This window comes from Salminus brasiliensis, chromosome 18 (genome assembly GCF_030463535.1).
Source record: "Salminus brasiliensis chromosome 18, fSalBra1.hap2, whole genome shotgun sequence".
Lineage (NCBI taxonomy): Eukaryota > Metazoa > Chordata > Actinopteri > Characiformes > Bryconidae > Salminus > Salminus brasiliensis.
In genome coordinates this window covers 32,864,143-32,883,952 of record NC_132895.1, presented here as the reverse complement: position 1 = coordinate 32,883,952, position 19,810 = coordinate 32,864,143, and the positions used below count along the sequence as shown (strand labels likewise).

General features: G+C 45.8%; 2 protein-coding genes across 2 annotated transcripts; both read left to right on the top strand.

Annotated features, from left to right (window-relative positions):
- Positions 1–874: 874 nt before the first annotated feature.
- mob1bb (MOB kinase activator 1Bb) lies at positions 875–8,287 on the top strand. The gene is made up of 6 exons (XM_072662094.1): positions 875–1,091; positions 2,827–2,993; positions 4,407–4,500; positions 5,338–5,471; positions 5,687–5,850; positions 5,962–8,287. The coding sequence occupies exons 1-6, from the start codon at positions 1,078–1,080 to the stop codon at positions 6,037–6,039; spliced, it is 651 nt and encodes a 216-aa protein (XP_072518195.1). The 5' UTR covers positions 875–1,077; the 3' UTR covers positions 6,040–8,287.
- Positions 8,288–9,128: 841 nt separating this feature from the next.
- Positions 9,129–14,018, top strand: dck (deoxycytidine kinase). Its single transcript, XM_072662031.1, has 7 exons — positions 9,129–9,229; positions 10,389–10,504; positions 11,251–11,444; positions 11,668–11,815; positions 12,665–12,780; positions 13,123–13,222; positions 13,875–14,018. The coding sequence occupies exons 1-7, from the start codon at positions 9,139–9,141 to the stop codon at positions 13,899–13,901; spliced, it is 792 nt and encodes a 263-aa protein (XP_072518132.1). The 5' UTR covers positions 9,129–9,138; the 3' UTR covers positions 13,902–14,018.
- The last annotated feature ends 5,792 nt before the right edge of the window (positions 14,019–19,810 follow it).

Below are 19,810 nucleotides of genomic sequence, written 5' to 3'. Positions count from 1 at the left end.
AGTTTTTTTTTTTTTTACAGTTTTATCGTTATCATTGCTGAATATTTCAGAAGTTAATCTTATAAACTTATAAAAAGAAATGAAATTAAAATACATAAATATATATATATATAAATAAAATCTATGTTTTCGTTTGTCTGCTTCTGACAGTGCTATATAATCAATATTTTAAAGTAGTATTTTGGGATAATTACGGTTCTCGTAGTGTTTTATTTAAAATCTCGACATTTTGATGCAATATCTCAAAAATACCAAGGTTTTTTTTTTTTCTAATGACGTTTACTTACCACGCCAGAAAGGGCTCACGTTCATTAAAACGTCCTTATTCTATCATAAAAAGTGATAACATTATTTTTGGGATACCCAGGTCAAATGTGTGTCCTGCCCATGCCAGGAACACAAGAAACAAGCCTATAAACCACCTGATATAATACACCAGTATTTATTAATAATTGTTTACATGTATTTGTGACATCCCATGTTACCCTAAAGCGTCATAACGACTTATAACGTCTAGTTTGTTATTTTTCCACCTGCTAAATTGCTACCAATAACATTTTCCACTCCAGCGTGAAGATCGGATTTGCGGAACTGCGCAAATCTGTGCAGATGCGCACCCCCCGAACGCACCACAGAGACGCACAGGCCTGTCATTTCCGTAGGCGCACAAGGCAGCGGGTGTGCTCGAAGCCGCGCCCTAGCTCCCTATCTAGTGGAGGACGACAGTGAACCCTCGAATTAGCACTCCAGCGCTCATACTGGTTAACTGGAGTGGAGGCAGGTAGGAGCCGTACGCAAGCACACTTGTTAATCAGTGACCCCTCATCCAGGGGCCAGCTTGACCTCTTGAGGTCTTACCAAGGGCACATGATCCCACTCGAGCCTAAGGAAGGGGAAGTGGACGAGGGCCTAATGAAAACGACCGGACACAGCCCCGCCTCGGCAGATGGCTTGTAGATCTACGGAGTTGCGGAGCTCCAGCCCAGCCTGCCATAACCCCCCTAAAGCAGCAGCTGAGCTGAGCTGAGCTGGGAGCTGGCTGAGGTCTCCCTGCCTGCAGAACCCTGAGCAGAGAGGATGAGCTTCTTATTGTGAGTCTGAGCAGCTTTTAGCCTCGCCTGCCATGTTAGCCAGCCAGCTAGCTGTAGTCTCTGTACTGAGGGCAGCGGTTAGCCCTAGCAAAGCCCTAGCAAAGCCCTAGCAAAGCCCTAGCCCTGCTGCTGGCTAGCCTCACTAGCTCCCCGAGCTGAGCGTCGCATTTACCTTTTATACCCTCAGTGTTTTATATACCCTCAGTGTTTTATATACTCTCAGTGTGTTATATACCCTCTGTTTTATATACCCTCAGTGTGTTTTATATACCCTCAGTGTTTTATATACCCTCAGTGTTATATACCCTCAGTGTTATATACCCTCAGTGTTTTATATACCCTCTGTGTGTTATATACCCTCTGTGTGTTATATACCCTCTGTGTGTTATATACCCTCTGTGTGTTATATACCCTCTGTGTTTTATATACCCTCTGTGTGTTATATACCCTCAGTGTTTTATATACCCTCAGTGTGTTATATACCCTCAGTGTGTTTTATACCCTCAGTGTGTTATATACCCTCAGTGTTTTATATACCCTCAGTGTGTTTTATATACCCTCAGTGTGTTTTATATACCCTCAGTGTGTTATATATACCCTCAGTGTTTTATATACCCTCAGTGTGTTATATACCCTCAGTGTGTTTTATACCCTCAGTGTGTTATATACCCTCTGTGTGTTATATACCCCCAGTGTGTTATATACCCTCTGTGGGTTTCATCCAGCATTAGAAGCGTGTAGACTATCTAGCACACCCCTGCTGACTCTCCTTCGAGCCCTAAATGGAGCCTTTTCGGCTCTTTTTGGAGGCTTATCTAGGCAGCTTAAGTCGGACACTTCATTGAAGGGCTCAAGTGGTTCACTTCTCCCTAACGGTCCGCTTATGCACTTGCGGTTAGCTAGCCGGCTCTTCGCCAGCCTGTTATTTGGGACTGTGCCTTTAAGGCTGATGTATGTAAATGAGCTGTGTTCTGGTTGGTTCATATCAAAAGCAGTCCGGCCTAAACAGCCCTTATTACTTCAGTGGGCGTGGCTAAACGGCTATATGTTGAATATGCGGATGTATGTAAATACTATGTGCCTTTAAGGCTGATGTATGTAAATGAGCTGTGTTCTTGTTGGCTTATTTAAGCCCGTATCGCTTCAGTGGGAGTGGGCGGGGCTAACCTGCTGCAGGTGTTATGAGTGGAGGTAGGTAAATAGTAGTTAAGGGAACGAGACTTTTTGCTTGTGGGCGGAGCTAAGCTGCTGCAGGCCGATTGGGTTTGGGTTTTTGTGACGTCACAAACACAGTCACGAGGATGTGATGTCATTCGGCTTATGTTTTCGCCCGGCCTCGGAGAGGAAGTGTGGGTGAGGAAGCAGAGTAGGATGTCAGTAACTCGTGACTGCGCGCTGAAGACGGCGTCTCGGGTCATGAGACGAGGACTGTCCTGCAGTCAGTAGGGACGGGTCACACCGAAGCTCATGACATGAGGACAGCGGTTTCTCATGGGGTGTCCAAATACTTTTTTTTACGTGACTGAACATGGAAGTCTAGTGTTGCGCTAGCTCGGCCTGGGCATCATTGAGCAGGCTAGCCCCGCCCATTCATGCTGAAGTTATAAAGAGTGTTTCAGGGAGGCACAATGCAGGACAGCCAATCAGAACAGGGCTAATTTGCATGCATCAGTCTTAAAAGTTGAGGTGAGAGAATTTCCCACACAGTGACTCCCTGTCTCTCTGTCCATGTCAGTGGAAATCGCTCGTCTAAGACGTTCAAGCCGAAGAAGAACATCCCCGAAGGTTCTCACCAGTATGAGCTGCTGAAGCACGCCGAGGCCACGCTGGGCAGCGGGAACCTGCGGATGGCCGTGATGCTGCCGGACGGAGAGGACCTCAACGAATGGGTGGCCGTCAACAGTAAGAACGTCCCCCAGCACACATGCTAACAGCACAGGCAGCGGGAAGCTGTGAGACTGTCCGTATGACTGAGGGATCTGCTGACCGGCTGTACTGTATATATGATCTATACAGCCATTGGGGGAGGAGCTGACCTGCTGACTGTATAAATGATCTATACAGTCGTTGGGGGAGGAGCTGACCTGCCGACTGTATAAATGATCTATACAGTCGTTGGGGGAGGAGCTGACCTGCCGACTGTATATATGATCTATACAGTCGTTGGGGGAGGAGCTGACCTGCCGACTGTATATATGATCTATACAGTCGTTGGGGGAGGAGCTGACCTGCCGACTGTATATATGATCTATACAGTCATTGGGGGAGGAGCTGACCTGCCGACTGTATAAATGATCTATACAGTCGTTGGGGGAGGAGCTGACCTGCCGACTGTATATATGATCTATACAGTCGTTGGGGGAGGAGCTGAATCACTGACTGTATATATGATCTATACAGTCATTGGGGGAGGAGCTGAATCACTGACTGTATATATGATCTATACAGTCATTGGGGGAGGAGCTGAATCACTGACTGTATATATGATCTATACAGCCATTGGGGGAGGAGCTGACCTGCCGACTGTATATATGATCTATACAGTCATTGGGGGAGGAGCTGAATCACTGACTGTATAAATGATCTATACAGTCATTGGGGGAGGAGCTGACCTGCTGACTGTATATATGATCTATACAGCCATTGGGGGAGGAGCTGAATCACTGACCGTATAAATGATCTATACAGTCATTGGGGGAGGAGCTGACCTGCCGACTGTATATATGATCTATACAGTCATTGGGGGAGGAGCTGAATCACTGACTGTATAAATGATCTATACAGTCATTGGGGGAGGAGCTGACCTGCCGACTGTATATATGATCTATACAGTCATTGGGGGAGGAGCTGACCAGCCGACTGTATATATGATCTATAGGATCCATGAGTGGGATCTGATTGCTCTGAAGTCCCAGCATGCTTTAGTTCTTGGCGCTGAGCTGTGTGACTTCCAGGAGTCTCTGGAGCTCCTTCTGAATCTTAAGTAGGCTCCTTTGTCCTGATCTCCACTCCAGTGGCACAGACCTATTCACACACACTCACTCACTCACTCTGTCTGTGTGGTCTTGCTTAACCACAGTAGACTGGAGACATGCTCTGCATGCTAGTTAAGGGTAGCCACTGATGCATATTCAAAGGGACGGGGGTTAGCGCCCCCTGCTGGGTTGGGCTGGGTTGCCAGCCGGGCCTAGAGTAATATTTTACATGTAGCATTTCATGTGCCCCTGCCTGGTAGAGGACTCTAGAGCCTGCTGTGATTGTCATTAAAAGTAAATGTTGCAATAGAGTGAACGCGTGACTTCCTGTGTTCTGCAGCGGTGGACTTCTTCAATCAGATCAACATGCTGTACGGGACCGTCACAGACTTCTGCTCCGAGGACAGCTGTCCAGTGATGTCGGCGGGACCCAAGTAAGCATGTCTTTGTGTGTGTGTGTGTGTGTGTGTGTGTGTGTGTGTGTGTGTGTGTGTGTGTGTATTGTTAAATGTTTTGATGCTGGGTCCGATATATAAAGCCCAGCGCTAACAGTGCTACGGCGAGTCCCAGCTCCAGTTCCCGGTACCGTTAAGCCAATGCTTTGCCTCCCCAGTATTTTTAGAACACCTCATAAATCTGGCACGAGGTTGTAGCTTCTCCACAAGGGGGTGCTGTTAACACTCTGGAGCTCAGTCCACTTACTTCTCTACCTTCAGATGCTGCTTCTGCATCTCTCAGCTTGTCCAGAAATGCACGTGTACAGCATGTCCTTCTTCAGGGGTGGCTCAAAGTGGGAATTCCGCCTCCCGACTGCAGGGGGAGCCCGGTGGGAGCAATAAATACCCGTTCTCGGGCGGTGCTGCTTTAAAAATGTTGAAATGAACGTGACTGGGGTGCCCAAACTTTTGCTTGCCACTTTGTTATAACATATTCACTATATGGACAAAAGTTTTGGGACACCTGCTCATTCTGCTCATTGTTTCGTTGGAGTAACTGCCTGTACTGTCCAGAGCAGAAGGCTTTCTACTTCATTGCTGTGGGGGGTTGATTGCATTCGGCGACAGGAGCGTTAGTGAGGTCGGGATGTTGGCGGAGCATCATCCTCAACTCCCCAACTCATCCCAAAAGCCCTGGCTGGAGAGCGTCAGGCTCACGTTTATCTGTGGTTGTCGGCGACCTGAAGTAGCTGAATGCCTTCGTTTGAAGGGGTGTCCACAAATATTTGGACATGTAGTGTATCTCAATTGTAACAGACCTGTCTCCCCTAACAGATATGAATATCACTGGGCGGACGGGACCAACATCAAAAAGCCCATCAAATGCTCCGCTCCCAAGTATATAGACTATCTGATGACCTGGGTACAGGACCAGCTGGACGACGAGACCCTCTTCCCTTCCAAAATAGGTGATTTTATTTGATTATTTATTATTCTCCCAGCAAACCCCTTAACATCAGGGGATTAAGGCAGATTATTGGATGTTAAGCTATCTGACGATTTGGGCTGTGGCCGTTTGAGGTACTGATCACACAGAGAGCTGCATTACACAAATGACACTGCGGGCTGAGCGCGTCCTGATGAAGCCCGACTCTCGTCTATCTCTCTCGCTCTCGTTCTCCAGGTGTCCCTTTCCCCAAGAACTTCATGTCTGTGGCCAAGACCATCCTGAAGCGCCTGTTCAGGGTCTACGCTCACATTTACCACCAGCACTTCGACTCGGTCATGCAGCTGCAGGAGGAGGCCCACCTCAACACCTCCTTCAAACACTTCATCTTCTTCGTACAGGTAACATCGTAACAGGTACTGGGCTTCCATATGTGAAGCCAACGTGGATGCAGATGGCCTAGCGTGGCTGACTGCTGTGTTTAGGCGGTGTCTGCTCTTCTCTCTCTCCAGGAGTTTAACCTGATCGATCGGAAGGAGCTTGCACCCCTTCAGGAGCTCATTGAGAAACTGACAACGAAGGACAGATAGACGGAGGGAGACAAGGAGGAGGAGGAGGAGGAGGAGGAGTGACCCGTCTGCCATGTTACTGCTCGTCGTCAAGCTCTCTCTCTCTCTCTCTCTCTCTCTCTACTCTCTCAGCCTCTTTCTTTCCCTCTCTCCTACGCTTTGTACAGACGCCCTTCCCTGATTTGTACTCTAGCGCACCTGCTAGGCTAATGTTAGTAGGGCAGAAGGGAACGCTACACCTGCCAACAAGAAACACGTTAGCACAGTGCTAATGTCTAAAAAGGGAGCTAACTAGCTGTGCAAATTAGCCACATAGTTCCTCACTACTCTAAACTATGGCGTTTCCGTTATTTTGTCCTTTTTAAACCAGGGGCCGTCCGGAGGGCACTCGATGCCAGACTGCAGCGTTTTTTTGTTTCCCTGTGTTCCTTAGTGCTTTAGACATTTCCTTTAGGTATGTGTGGCAGTTCGGGGGGATCGCCACCTTGTGGCTGCTCATTGTTACTACAGCATGCCCACCAGCTTGTGGTGAGGCTGCACAGTGTGTGAGTGTGTATGTGTGTGTTGGTCCACTGAATATGCCCTACGTCTCTTTCCTTAGAGGGGGGGGGGTCTGGGTAATCAGTGCAGGTAAAGCTGACAGCAGAAGGATGCCATACTGAGAAATATAGAAAGTCTATTTTCCTATGCAATTCTTAACGCTCTTAACACTAGTCGTTATTAATGGTCTATAATTTACTCCCTTGCTTTCCGTTAGAGCCTTTAGGTGGTTGCTCTCCATTTAGAGAATGGCAAACTGAAATCTGGAAAAATAATCAATTGTGATTAATAGAATTTTTATCTAGAAATAGTATAAGCTCCTCAGACGATTATGAACCTGTTTAAGGTGGTAGGAACTTCAGGGTCCTGTAGATGGTGCTGTCTGAGAATGATTGATTGGGTGCAGGTGTATGGAAGCGCCTGCAGACCCTCACTGCACTGTACTATTCTCAAAGTCTGAGTCCCGTGACTCGTACGCCCCCACGCAGGTATTTACCGCCTCATCGTCCTCGTGCAGCGCCATCTGCAGGAGCCTGAAGTTACTACCATCTTAAACAGGCAAGGGGACTCGTTTTCAGTCCGGGGAGATGTTTATTAGCAAGCACAGACCTTCACTTTTGGTAGTAAGAGCAACTCGTTGTACTCCACCGTTTACATTAATACACAGAGATCTTGAGACCAAGCACGCTAGCAAACTAACTCAGGAAGCCAGGGGCAGTTTCAGTGATGCGGTCAGTAGTTGGAGAAGACGGCCTAATTGCATAATTAAACGGGACCAAAGGTTCTGAGAGGGACATATTTTTCATAGCGAACCCAAACTGGTGGCGTATGAGTGTCGGTATGGCGTACATCGTTAACTCAGACTAAATACCACTGCTGCTGGTCGGAGCGGTTTCCTGTAAGTTCTGGCTACCCGTAATGATCCACCCAACGCGAGCAGAAAATTTCTGCATTTGAGGGATGCGCTGGATGTTGTGGGAAGACCAAGAAGTATCTAAATTTGATGAATCAGTAGAAGTAAAGCTTATTGATGCGTCACTTTCGCAGCTAACAGTTAGTATACGTGCAGGGTGTTGTGCAGCAAAATAGTACCCATAGAAACCTTTTTAACGTCCACGGAGGACTGGTTTTAACCAGTGACCAGCCTGTTTGCTGCTGATGGAATAAAGGCTAAATCAGCCCCTCTGTAGTTAGGTTTGTAGAACTGGTGGTGATTTTAGGAGGACATGAATGATAGATAGGTGTGTTTGTGTATCTCAATCTCTCTCTCTCTCTCTCTTTCTAACTTTCTCCCTGTCCTGGTTTTTATCGTTTCACCTGTTCTGACCTCTCTGGGTTTGTATATGTTCTGGAATCGAGGCACGATCCTTACTCCTTTGCTTTGTTTAACCCGGTTTATTCATTTTTGTTTTTTAATGATTTAACTCTAGTAGGTCTTAGTTTTGGCTTGGTTTTTCCCAGAGAAATGAATTACAGCAAGCGTGCCAACTGTTAAATATTATTGGAGACTTTTAAATATTTATACGAATAGAAATGTTTACCACTGAGACAGACAGATAGATTATATTTTCCCTGGATTGTAAAATATATAATATTTAGGGCAGTTTTGTTTTTGAGCAGATCTGAAGAGGATGTACAGCTGCGGCAGCTGGAATGAGCATTTTACAGAAAACTGAAATGTACTGATGATTGTTTTACAGTAATAAATGCTGTATATTAGCAAGTAAAACACAGGCTGTGGTTTCTTTATTGCAGCCAAGGCAATATATGCTCTTGCTCGCTCTATATAAATATAAATAATAAAATAATAAATAAAAAATAAAAATAATCTATCAATTATATTTATTTTTTACTATAAAATATTTTATTTTTATTTATTTATTTATTTATTTATTTATTTATGTATTTATTTGAGAGGCTGAGCTATGTAGTCCCGCCTTTTGACCTAAACAGCCAATCAACTTGCTGGTTACGCCCCGAGTGGAGGAACCCCCGCCCCTCTAACTGAAGTGGAGTTCTGCGCAGGCGCAGTAGCCACAACAAGCCGAAAACCGCGTATTTCAGCTTTTGTCAGCTTTTATTAGCGATTTAAAATCTGTTTCTGAAACTTTACTCACTTAATGTTTATATTTAGTAAATAAACAGAAGTAGTGCATTAAAATGTGCAGAAATGGACCTCTGTTTGTATGTATTAGCAATCGCGAACATAACGAAACCCAAACAATGAACGAGCAGGCGTCCCAATACTTTTGTCCATGAAGTATATCGGTGTACTTACAAGTAATAATGCGAGCATTAGACATATTCATACATAATCTGCGATTAGTTATTATAACTATCATCGCGTTAATGTCTGCAGTAAGGTTCCTCTTATCGGCGCGTGCAGTCCTCCCGTCAGCCAGTACCGCCAGGCCAATGAACAGCCGCCGTCCGAGCGGCCCGCTTCGTTGATTGGCTGAGTTTGTTTAAGGCCCCGCCCCCGGCGCAGTGCGCCAAAACTGAACGGGGCTTGGTACAGTGTGTACAGTAGCTGGCTGACCGAGCTCCGCGCTGCTCCGGGGACCGCCTCACCGCCTCAGCATGTTCCAGACCCCGAAAAGAGCCTGTCCCAGTCCGCTGAACGACAGCATGGAGAAGAGGATTAAGCGCATCTCCATCGAGGGGAACATCGGTGAGTACGGACACTCCGCCAACCCGCCCGAAGGAAGAGCGGTCCGGCTACGGAAACGTGAATACCACTGTACGCAGATAGCGTTAGCTTGCTACCGGCATAACTTTAATATTGCGCTGATTTTAGACTGAATTTCGGCTTTTTGTTTAAAAAAAAGTGCGTTTTTTTCGGGTATGAGTGTCAGGAAATGAGCAGCAGCTGCTGGATTAGTGTCCTGTCAGAAACGAGAGCTTACGTTACCGCCCTAATATTTCATAGCTGCGTTTCCCTCCGTTTTGGCTTACGCCTATTCCAGAACTGTTTTACGGACTTTTTAAGAATCTCATTCCTGTTAGAAAGCGAGCGTTAGTTACGTTACGTAGGAGCATACGTGTTATTATTTTATTATTTATTATTTTTTATTTAAATCGATTATTTTCAGCGTATTATTGATTAATAAAATAAACTCTGTAGTGGTTAAATGATAGCACAGCGGAATCTGCTCGCTTTATGCCGTAACGGAGGACGGACGGAAGTAACGTTGGATTTTTTTAGTGCTGTCAGCTGTGTAAGTTCACACTCCCTGTAAATATAATTTTATGATCGTTTATTATGCGATAAACATGCAAAAAAAAATATCTAGATATATATATATAAAGCTATATACACAGCAACTAAACACTGGCTGGCTGTACTGCCGTCCTCACCGGCGCGCTAGTCGGTAAGGGACCGTCTAAAAAGTGAGCAGCAGAGAGGGCTTTTTTTAATAATAATAATTATTATTATTATAAATATATTTATATATCGACATCCCAGGCCAAGTGTATATATATTTATGTATATTTTAATAAGCAATAGTACAATTCAGCAAAATGTCCAGTATATGCGCATTTAGACTGCTACCTCACATTTCAGACGTTTTCTATACATTATTAAAAAAAGTATTAGTTAAAAAATGGAAAAGCCAGAACCCTGTCGAATAACGTTTTCTCTGTCTCTCTAAAAATGGGTGAACATCAGGGCGTTGATTGATGTGAGTAAGTAAGGGCTCCGTATATCTGCGCCTATTTTTCGTTTTTAAACATCGCCGCTTTTGGTGGACTTCCCCTTACTGCATTTCTATGGTTGTTGTTGACTGTTGTTGTTGTTTGTGTGTTTGTGTGTTTGTGTGTTTCCTCAGCGGCGGGAAAATCCACCTTTGTCCGAGCTCTGGAGGAGCATGACAAAGAGTGGGAGGTAGTACCGGAGCCCATCGCCAGGTGGTGCAATGTACAAACCCAGCACAGCGACTTTGAGGTAAGAAATAAGGTCCCTAAGCATTTATATGCTTATATTTATATATATGTTTTATAGGTTATATGTCTATTTATATAGTGAGAGAGATGATTTTTATATTTTAATTATATATATATATATAATTGACATTTAAAATATCTAAAATGTACTATAAATTATATATAATATAACTATAATACAATACATTCAGTTAGTAACCACTAGAGCTGGGCGATATGTTAAAAATAATAAGTCGCAATACATGTAATCACACATAAAATACATAATTAGTGACAGATCAGTGTTAATTGTGTATCAGACTAACAATCCTATCATATTGCTCTATTTTCCACCCACGTTTATTCCGTTGTAGCCACAACCTGTTTGGGGTCGCAGATGTTAATATTTTTCAGTGTTGTGGTTTAATTACCGTCTCTGTAACGGATGGCTATCAAGCAGCTGTGGCAATAACACCCCCCACACACACACACACACACCCCCATGGGATGTAGACAGTACAGTTGCTACTGAAAGTGTGTATGTGTATGTACTTTTGGGGGCAGGGAGTCTTGTAGATCTTGTAGAACACAACACAGAAAAGGTCTCCAGGACCCCCTTTCATGCCTTACAGTAGTACTTACAGTAATCCTCCACAAGAGGGTGCTGTTATTTGTGTCTGTTAGACTGTCTCCTGTCGTATCGGCACGCTCTGGCCGACTCACAGCCCGGCTTTTTCCCGAGGCTGAACCTGTGTTTGCGTTCATCAGGAGCTGACCACCTCGCAGAAGAGCGGGGGGAACGTGCTGCAGATGATGTACGAGAAGCCGGAGCGCTGGGCGTACACCTTTCAGAGCTACGCCTGTATGAGCCGAGTGCGCGCTCAGATCAACTCCGCCAGAGGCAAGCTGAGCCAGGCCGAGAACCCCGTGCAGTTCTTCGAGCGGTCCGTCTACAGCGACAGGTGTGTGTGTGTGGGGGGGGGGGGGGGGGGTGGGCTCATCTCTGATAGAAGCAGGCTTAGGACCGGAAGCTGAGGTGCTCTTGAGTTCTCACTGGTGTTCTCACTTCCCTGATCTCTAGTGTCTGAGTGTGTGTGTGTGTGTGTGTGTGTGTGTGTGTGTGTGTGTGTGTGTGTGTGTGTGTGTGTGAGAGAGAGTAACACCCTGTCGTTTCCTACACTGCAGGTACATCTTCGCTGCAAATCTGTACGAGAGTGAGTGTGTGAATGAGACCGAGTGGGCTATTTACCAGGACTGGCACAGCTGGCTGCATAAGCAGTTCGGCAGGCACATCGAACTGAATGGCATCATCTACCTGCGGGCAGCACCAGAGGTACACACACACACACACACACACAGATACAGTATAGTCTGTATCTGCATGGGGGGTGGCGGTTACCATTTATTACGTTCCTTTATTTGACCAAGATAAGTTTCAGGGCCAGAGAGCGTCTCAAAATTACCATAAGAATGTAAAAAATATATATATCCAGCAGGCTTCCTAGTGTTGGAGCACTGCTAGGGGGAGTTCACATGAGCAGGGATCGGGTAACTGGCCAAATTGGGTTTTCATGTGGTCATTTTTAGATGGTCTCTAACTCCGAGGGGGTTAGCATGTGCACCGGGAGAGGCATACACCCCTGCCCCCTTCCCAGGTCCCTGTGACAGTTAACTCTGTGTGTGTGTGTGTGTGTGTAATGTTGGCAGTTCCAGTCTTCATCACTAGATTAATTACACGCTTGTGGTCAAAGGAAATATGGTGGTACAGTACGACCACTACTTTTACAGAAGAGTAGCGTTTATAACACCCTTCATGGCTAGGGAGCGTCTCAAAACGAGCAGATAAAGAAATGTGCAACTATTAGTTCTGCTTCTATCATATTGCATCTGGACACGTTGTAGACTACAGATTACAGAGCTTACAGAGATAGTGAGGGTGATGATGATGATGATGATGATGATGATAATAATAATAGCAACACGTGTTCTCTTGGTAATTTTCAGAAGGTCCCTAACTCCAAATATGTCCCCCTCTGCTCCCTGAGCCCTCCTAACTCACTATGTTTCCACATGGTTAAATAAAGTCCTGAGATGTGGGATACATGAATGACTGTGTGTGTGTGTGTGTGTGTGTGTGTGTGTGTGTGTGTGTGTGTGTGTTTGTGTGTGTGTGTGACGTCAGAGATGTATGGAGCGGCTGCGTGTCAGAGGCAGGGAGGAGGAGCAGGGGATTCCTCTGGAGTATCTGGAGAAACTCCACTACAAACACGAGTGCTGGCTGCAGCACAGAACCATGAGGTACACACACACACACACACATACACACACACACACACACACATTACAAACAGGAATGCTGGCTGCTGCAGAAATCTGAGCCAGTAGGCATGCCTCCCCCAAAATCTAGACTCCTGATTGGCTGTCTAAATCAGCGTTTATTAGAGTGTTATTATTTATTTCATTATTTGTCATTTTAATAAAACATGGTGCTCACTCAGACTCCGGCTGCTGATGGCAAAGCGGCATGGCTCGGGATTCGAACCCAATAGTGGAACCCTAATAGGTCCTGTATTAAGTGTATTAAGTGTGTGTGTGTGTGTGTGTGTGTGTGTGTGTGTGTGTGTGTGTGCGCGCGTGCAGCATGGAGTTTGATTATCTGAGGGAAGTCCCCATTCTCACTCTGGACGTTAACGATGACTTCAGAGGAGATCGCATCAAATGTGCCGACATGATCGAAAAGGTAATACACTCTCTCTCTCTCTCGACCTCTCTCTCTGTTTCTCTCTCATGCTCTCTCTCACACGCACATGCTCTGCCTCTCTCTCTCTCTCTCTCTCTCTCTCGACCTCTCTCTCTCTCGCCCTCTCTCTCTGTTTCTCTCTCATGCTCTCTCTCACACGCACATGCTCTGCCTCTCTCTCTCTCTCTCTCTCTCTCTCGCCCTCTCTCTCTCTGTTTCTCTCGCTCTCTCTTTGTTTCTCTCTCATGCTCTCTCTCACACGCACATGCTCTGCCTCTCTCTGTCTTTCTCTCCATTTGTCTCCTCTTTCATGGATAAATAAAAAGCTCGAGCAGATTGAAAGTGTGTGTGTGTGTATCTGTGTGTGTGTGTGTGTGTGTATCTGTGTGTGTGTGTGTGTGTATCTGTGTGTGTGTTGCACACAGTTTCTAATGAGGCTGAGCTGAATGTAACTGATTACTGATAAGGGCAAAACAGAGGAGCTATTTAGCCATCACACACACACACACACACACACACTTTCACCTGCTTACACATTAATTCTGCCTCTCTCTCTCTCTCTCTCTCTCTCTCTCTCTCTCTCTCTCTCTCTCAGCGTGTCATGAATAAAGTTCACCTCTTTATTTTGTTGTTTTTTTTTTATTTTCTGCAGGTGAAAGAGTTCCTGAGCACTCTATGAGCCCCAAGTATTACTTGTTATGAGATTTGTGTGTGTGTGTGTGTATATGTGTGTGTTTGTGTTTTTTTAATAAATATTTTATATAAAATAATAAATCAATATTTTAATTTAAAGAAATTGAGAAATGTGGTGTTTTGATGGTCGAAAAAATAATAACATTAAAAAGGGGCACAAATTATTAAATAAATAAAAAAATATTTTAATGTTAAAACAAGTCAGTGATCACCTGACCTCACCCATCGCTGACCAGCTGAATCTGGGCTCTATGATCGATCATGGTCATAAGTAAACATGGACAGTTCCAGTCCAGGAATTAAAAAGATAAAAAATCCGCCGGATTTTGTTTTCCGACTCCCTGGGACTGGACGAGCGCTGTGTGACGCTCTGTGCCAGTTGAAGTAGTAAACAGCTGTATATGGAAGGGTGTCCACATACTTTTGTCAATCGAAATCCAACAAAACTGCATGAACCAGCCCGAGGAATGGAAAGGCTGTAAGGTTTGGTGGGTCGTCCGTCACCAGTTTTCCTACCCTAAGGAGTGTTTATGTTTAGGGAAAGTCAAAATTGACCCTTAAGCTGTAGTGTCTGCTGTCAACCGCTCGACCCATATTGGTACATACAGCTGCTGATTGGATGGAGCGCCACCACCATAGTTCCAGCCAGCAACAGCTCAGTGCTGGGGGGCTTTACACCCCCTCTATAGTCCACACCTGGCATTAGGCAGCATGGTGCCAACAGGCTCATCAGTGTCCTATTCTATTGGCAGTACTTCTTCTCTACAGGGACTGGAGACAGGCTGTGTGTGCATTTGCACATCTGTGTCAGCCAACCGAAAGTAGCTGAAGGCACAGTACAGCAAAATCCCCAATAGGGGGTGCTGTTAGCGATGCTATGAGTGGATTGATGCATCCTTAGGTATCAAACACGCCCATAAAAGCATCTGTTTACCAGCTACCAGAGAGGCGATGGTCGTGACTTTATGATGGACTACAGCCCAAATAAGTATCTCCTGCTCAGCTCCGTCAGGTCCAGACCTTTGTCCTGCCGTCGCCGCCGGCCAGTGGCCAGTGGCGGGTTCAACAGTAGCTGGAGTTTACATGGACATGTCACACCCAAAACATTGCGGTAGGCTCCCAGAATGCAGGCGTAAACACGTTGGCACGCACTGTCCTCCAGCTGTGTTGTTTATATAGCACACCTCAGCACCGCAGGGTTCCAGGTAGAAGGTGGAACGCTCCACAACCTACATTCGGGATATTATGGGAACAGTCGGGAACCAGGGGGAAAAAAAACATAGACTAAACAGTGCCTGTGACCCCGATGACCCGGCGATGGTATTGGTTCCAAACCTAAAGAAAAGGACAAAAGTATTGGGACACCTGTTCATCCAGTGTTTCAATGGTATTAATAAGCGTTCCACCTGCTTTCATTGGAGTAACGGGCTCAAACTAACGCTGAATGCATCCGTCAGTTGGGGTGTCCACAAACATTTGGACACACAGTGTGCTTCTTAAAGTAACGTACTCATCGTACTAATGCAGGTCTTCGTTTAGGTCTCAGAAGTGCCTCGAAAGCTCCTAAAGCTGCTGTAGATGCGACCTCGGGGAGCCCGGGCGACTGACCAGGGCCTGTCAGGGACGGGTCAGGCTGCCTTTCGTCTTCTGAGCAGCTTGAGTCCTTCTCGGAAAGCTGTTATAAACATTTCGGTCCGTTTCTGGTGGAGAACCAGAGCGTTTTTCGAGAAGAATGGGCTGCCGTGTTTGGAGTAAGCACTGCAGGACGGAAGGCCCTATATTTGGCTCCCTCAAAAGGAAAAAAGCCCGGGGAGCGAGCCGTCGGGCTGATTTGGCTTCTTCAGCGCTGCCAAGAACTAAGCCTGGTGTCTTCACCCGTGTAGAACATCGGTTGCCCAGCTTGCAGGCCCTATAGCCCATGGGTATGTGGATGCCCACCAGGAGGGGTCAACCATGGGCCCCATCTGGGTTGTGTACCCTGCATACGGGGCCTAGTGTCCCACCCCGCCCACACTCCACCCATGTGAGCCCCGGTGCTCTTCTTCCGTAGACCCTCTATGTCTCCCAGGCCTTCAGAGAAGGTCAGATGATTTTTGGGGAGAATAAACCACATGCCAATGTGTCCAGATGTTTGTGGACACCCCTTCTAATGAAAGCGGGTGCGTCTTCGTTAGGGCGTTGTCTCTCATCTGTGTGAACGTGGAGACCGGACACCTCTGCAAATTAGGACACAGCCCAAAATCGGGTGACTTCGAAGGGGGAGTGAATACTTTTGCACAGCTCTGCACTTTGTGCATGTGCACTGTTTGCTCTCAGGAGCAAGATTAACCTCATTAGGAAGAATACGGGGATTTAGGTTCCCTGGGGATTTAACCGTTTTGGACGGTTTCTCTCGACGCATTAAGCTCCGTTTCGGTGGCTGGAACCCTCACCGCGCCAAAAGTTTGTGGACACCCCGTCTAACGAATGCATCCTGCTGCTTTAAGGTGCCCCCGTCGCTGAAAAGGCGAATGCCACACACCCTGTAGAGAAGGAGAACTGCCATTAGAATAGGACCCCCTGGAGCAGATCAATACTGATGACTCTGCTGGCTCCATGCTGCCTCATGCCAGGCGTGGGCTATAGAGGGGTGTAAAGCCCCCCAGCAACGAGGCAGGGGGGTTGTTTTTGGGCCAGGTCTCCCTTAAAGTGCTATCTGTCTCTAAAAGTCCTTTCTCTCTCTCTCCCTCTCTCTCTCATTTTCTCTCTCTCTCTCTTCCTTTTACTCTCTCTCTCTCTCTCTACTGTCTTTACTCTCTATCTCTCCTCTCTCTCTCTCTCTCTCTTTACTCTATCTCTCTCTCTCTCTCTCTCTCTCTCTTCCTCTCTCTCTTCCTTTTACTCTCTCTCTCTCTCTCTACTGTCTTTACTCTCTATCTCTCCTCTCTCTCTCTCTCTCTCTTTACTCTATCTCTCTCTCTCTCTCTCTCTCTCTTCCTCTCTCTCTTCCTTTTACTCTCTCTCTCTTCCATTTACTCTCTCTCTCTCTCTTCCTTTTACTCTCTCTCTCTCTCTTCCTCTCTCTCTTCCTTTTACTCTCTCTCTCTCTTCCTCTCTCTCTTCCTTTTACTCTCTCTCTCTCTTCCTCTCTCTCTTCCTTTTACTCTCTCTCTCTCTCTCTCTCTCTCTCTCTCTCTCTCTCTTCCTTTTACTCTCTCTCTCTCTTCCTCTCTCTCTTCCATTTACTCTCTCTCTCTTCCTTTTACTCTCTCTCTCTCTTCCTTTTACTCTCTCTCTCTTCCTTTTACTCTCTCTCTCTCTCTCTTCCATTTACTCTCTCTCTCTCTTCCTCTCTCTCTTCCTTTTACTCTCTCTCTCTCTTCCTCTCTCTCTTCCATTTACTCTCTCTCTCTCTCTCTTCCATTTACTCTCTCTCTCTCTCTTCCTTTTACTCTCTCTCTCTCTGTCTCTCTCTCTCTCTTCCATTTACTCTCTCTCTCTCTCTCTTCCTTTTACTCTCTCTCTCTCTTCCATTTACTCTCTCTCTCTTCCATTTACTCTCTCTCTCTCTCTCTCTCTCTTCCTTTTACTCTCTCTCTCTCTCTTCCATTTACTCTCTCTCTCTTCCTTTTACTCTCTCTCTCTCTCTCTCTCTCTCTCTCTCTCTCTCTCTTCCTCTCTCTCTTCCTTTTACTCTCTCTCTCTCTTCCTCTCTCTCTTCCATTTACTCTCTCTCTCTCTCTTCCTTTTACTCTCTCTCTCTCTGTCTCTCTCTCTCTCTTCCATTTACTCTCTCTCTCTCTCTCTCTCTCTCTCTTCCTTTTACTCTCTCTCTCTCTCTTCCTTTTACTCTCTCTCTCTCTCTCTCTTCCTTTTACTCTCTCTCTCTCTTCCTTTTACTCTCTCTCTCTCTCTCTCTCTCTTCCTTTTACTCTCTCTCTCTCTCTTCCTTTTACTCTCTCTCTCTCTCTCTTCCTTTTACTCTCTCTCTCTCTTCCTTTTACTCTCTCTCTCTCTCTCTCTCTCTCTCTCTCTCTTCCTTTTACTCTCTCTCTCTCTCTTCCTTTTACTCTCTCTCTCTCTCTCTCTCTTCCTTTTACTCTCTCTCTCTCTTCCTTTTACTCTCTCTCTCTCTCTCTCTCTCTCTTCCTCTCTCTCTTCCTTTTACTCTCTCTCTCTCTTCCTCTCTCTCTTCCATTTACTCTCTCTCTCTCTTCCTTTTACTCTCTCTCTCTCTCTCTCTCTCTTCCTTTTACTCTCTCTCTCTCTTCCTTTTACTCTCTCTCTCTCTCTTCCTCTCTCTCTTCCTTTTACTCTCTCTCTCTCTTCCTTTTACTCTCTCTCTCTCTCTCTCTCTTCCTTTTACTCTCTCTCTCTCTTCCTCTCTCTCTTCCATTTACTCTCTCTCTCTTCCTTTTACTCTCTCTCTCTCTCTCTTCCTCTCTCTCTTCCTTTTACTCTCTCTCTCTCTTCCTCTCTCTCTTCCATTTACTCTCTCTCTCTTCCATTTACTCTCTCTCTCTCTCTTCCTTTTACTCTCTCTCTCTGTCTCTCTCTCTCTCTTCCATTTACTCTCTCTCTCTCTCTCTCTCTTCCTTTTACTCTCTCTCTCTCTCTTCCATTTACTCTCTCTCTCTCTCTCTCTCTCTTCCTTTTACTCTCTCTCTCTCTCTCTCTCTCTCTCTCTTCCTTTTACTCTCTCTCTCTCTCTCTGTCTCTCTCTCTCTCTTCCATTTACTCTCTCTCTCTCTGTCTCTCTCTCTCTCTTCCATTTACTCTCTCTCTCTCTCTCTCTTCCTTTTACTCTCTCTCTCTCTCTTCCATTTACTCTCTCTCTCTTCCATTTACTCTCTCTCTCTCTGTCTCTCTCTCTCTCTTCCATTTACTCTCTCTCTCTCTCTCTCTTCCTTTTACTCTCTCTCTCTCTCTTCCATTTACTCTCTCTCTCTTCCATTTACTCTCTCTCTCTCTCTCTCTCTCTCTCTCTTCCTTTTACTCTCTCTCTCTCTCTCTCTCTCTATCTCTCTCTTCCATTTACTCTCTCTCTCTTCCTTTTACTCTCTCTCTCTCTCTCTCTCTCTCTTCCTCTCTCTCTTCCTTTTACTCTCTCTCTCTCTTCCTCTCTCTCTTCCATTTACTCTCTCTCTCTCTCTCTCTCTCTCTCTCTCTCTCTCTTCCTCTCTCTCTTCCTTTTACTCTCTCTCTCTCTTCCTCTCTCTCTTCCATTTACTCTCTCTCTCTCTCTTCCTTTTACTCTCTCTCTCTCTCTCTCTCTCTCTCTCTCTCTCTCTCTCTCTCTTCCATTTACTCTCTCTGTCTCTCTCTCTCTCTTCCATTTACTCTCTCTCTCTCTCTCTCTCTCTTCCTTTTACTCTCTCTCTCTCTCTCTCTCTCTCTCTCTCTCTTCCTCTCTTCCTTTTACTCTCTCTCTCTCTATCTCTTTACTCTCTCTCTCTCTCTGTCTCTCTCTCTCTCTCTCTACTCTCTCTCTCTCTCTTTCTCTCTCTCTCTCTTTACTCTCTATCTCTCTCTCTTTACTCTCTCTCTCTCTCTTTACTCTCTCTCTCTCTCTCTCTCTCTCTCTCTCTCTCTCTCTCTTTTCTCTCTCTCTCTCTTTACTCTCTCTCTCTCTCTTTACTCTCTCTCTCTCTCTTTACTCTCTATCTCTCTCTCTCTTTACTCTCTCTCTCTCTCTCTTTACTCTCTATCTCTCTCTCTCTCCTCTCTCTCTCTCTTTACTCTCTCTCTCTCTCTCTCTCTCTCTCTTTACTCTCTCTCTCTCTCTCTCTCTCTCTCTTTCCTCTCTCTCTCTGTCTCTCTCTCTCTTTTTACTCTCTCTCTCTCTCTCTCTCTCTTTACTCTCTCTCTCTGTCTCTCTCTCTCTCTCTCTCTCTTTACTCTCTCTCTCTCTCTCTA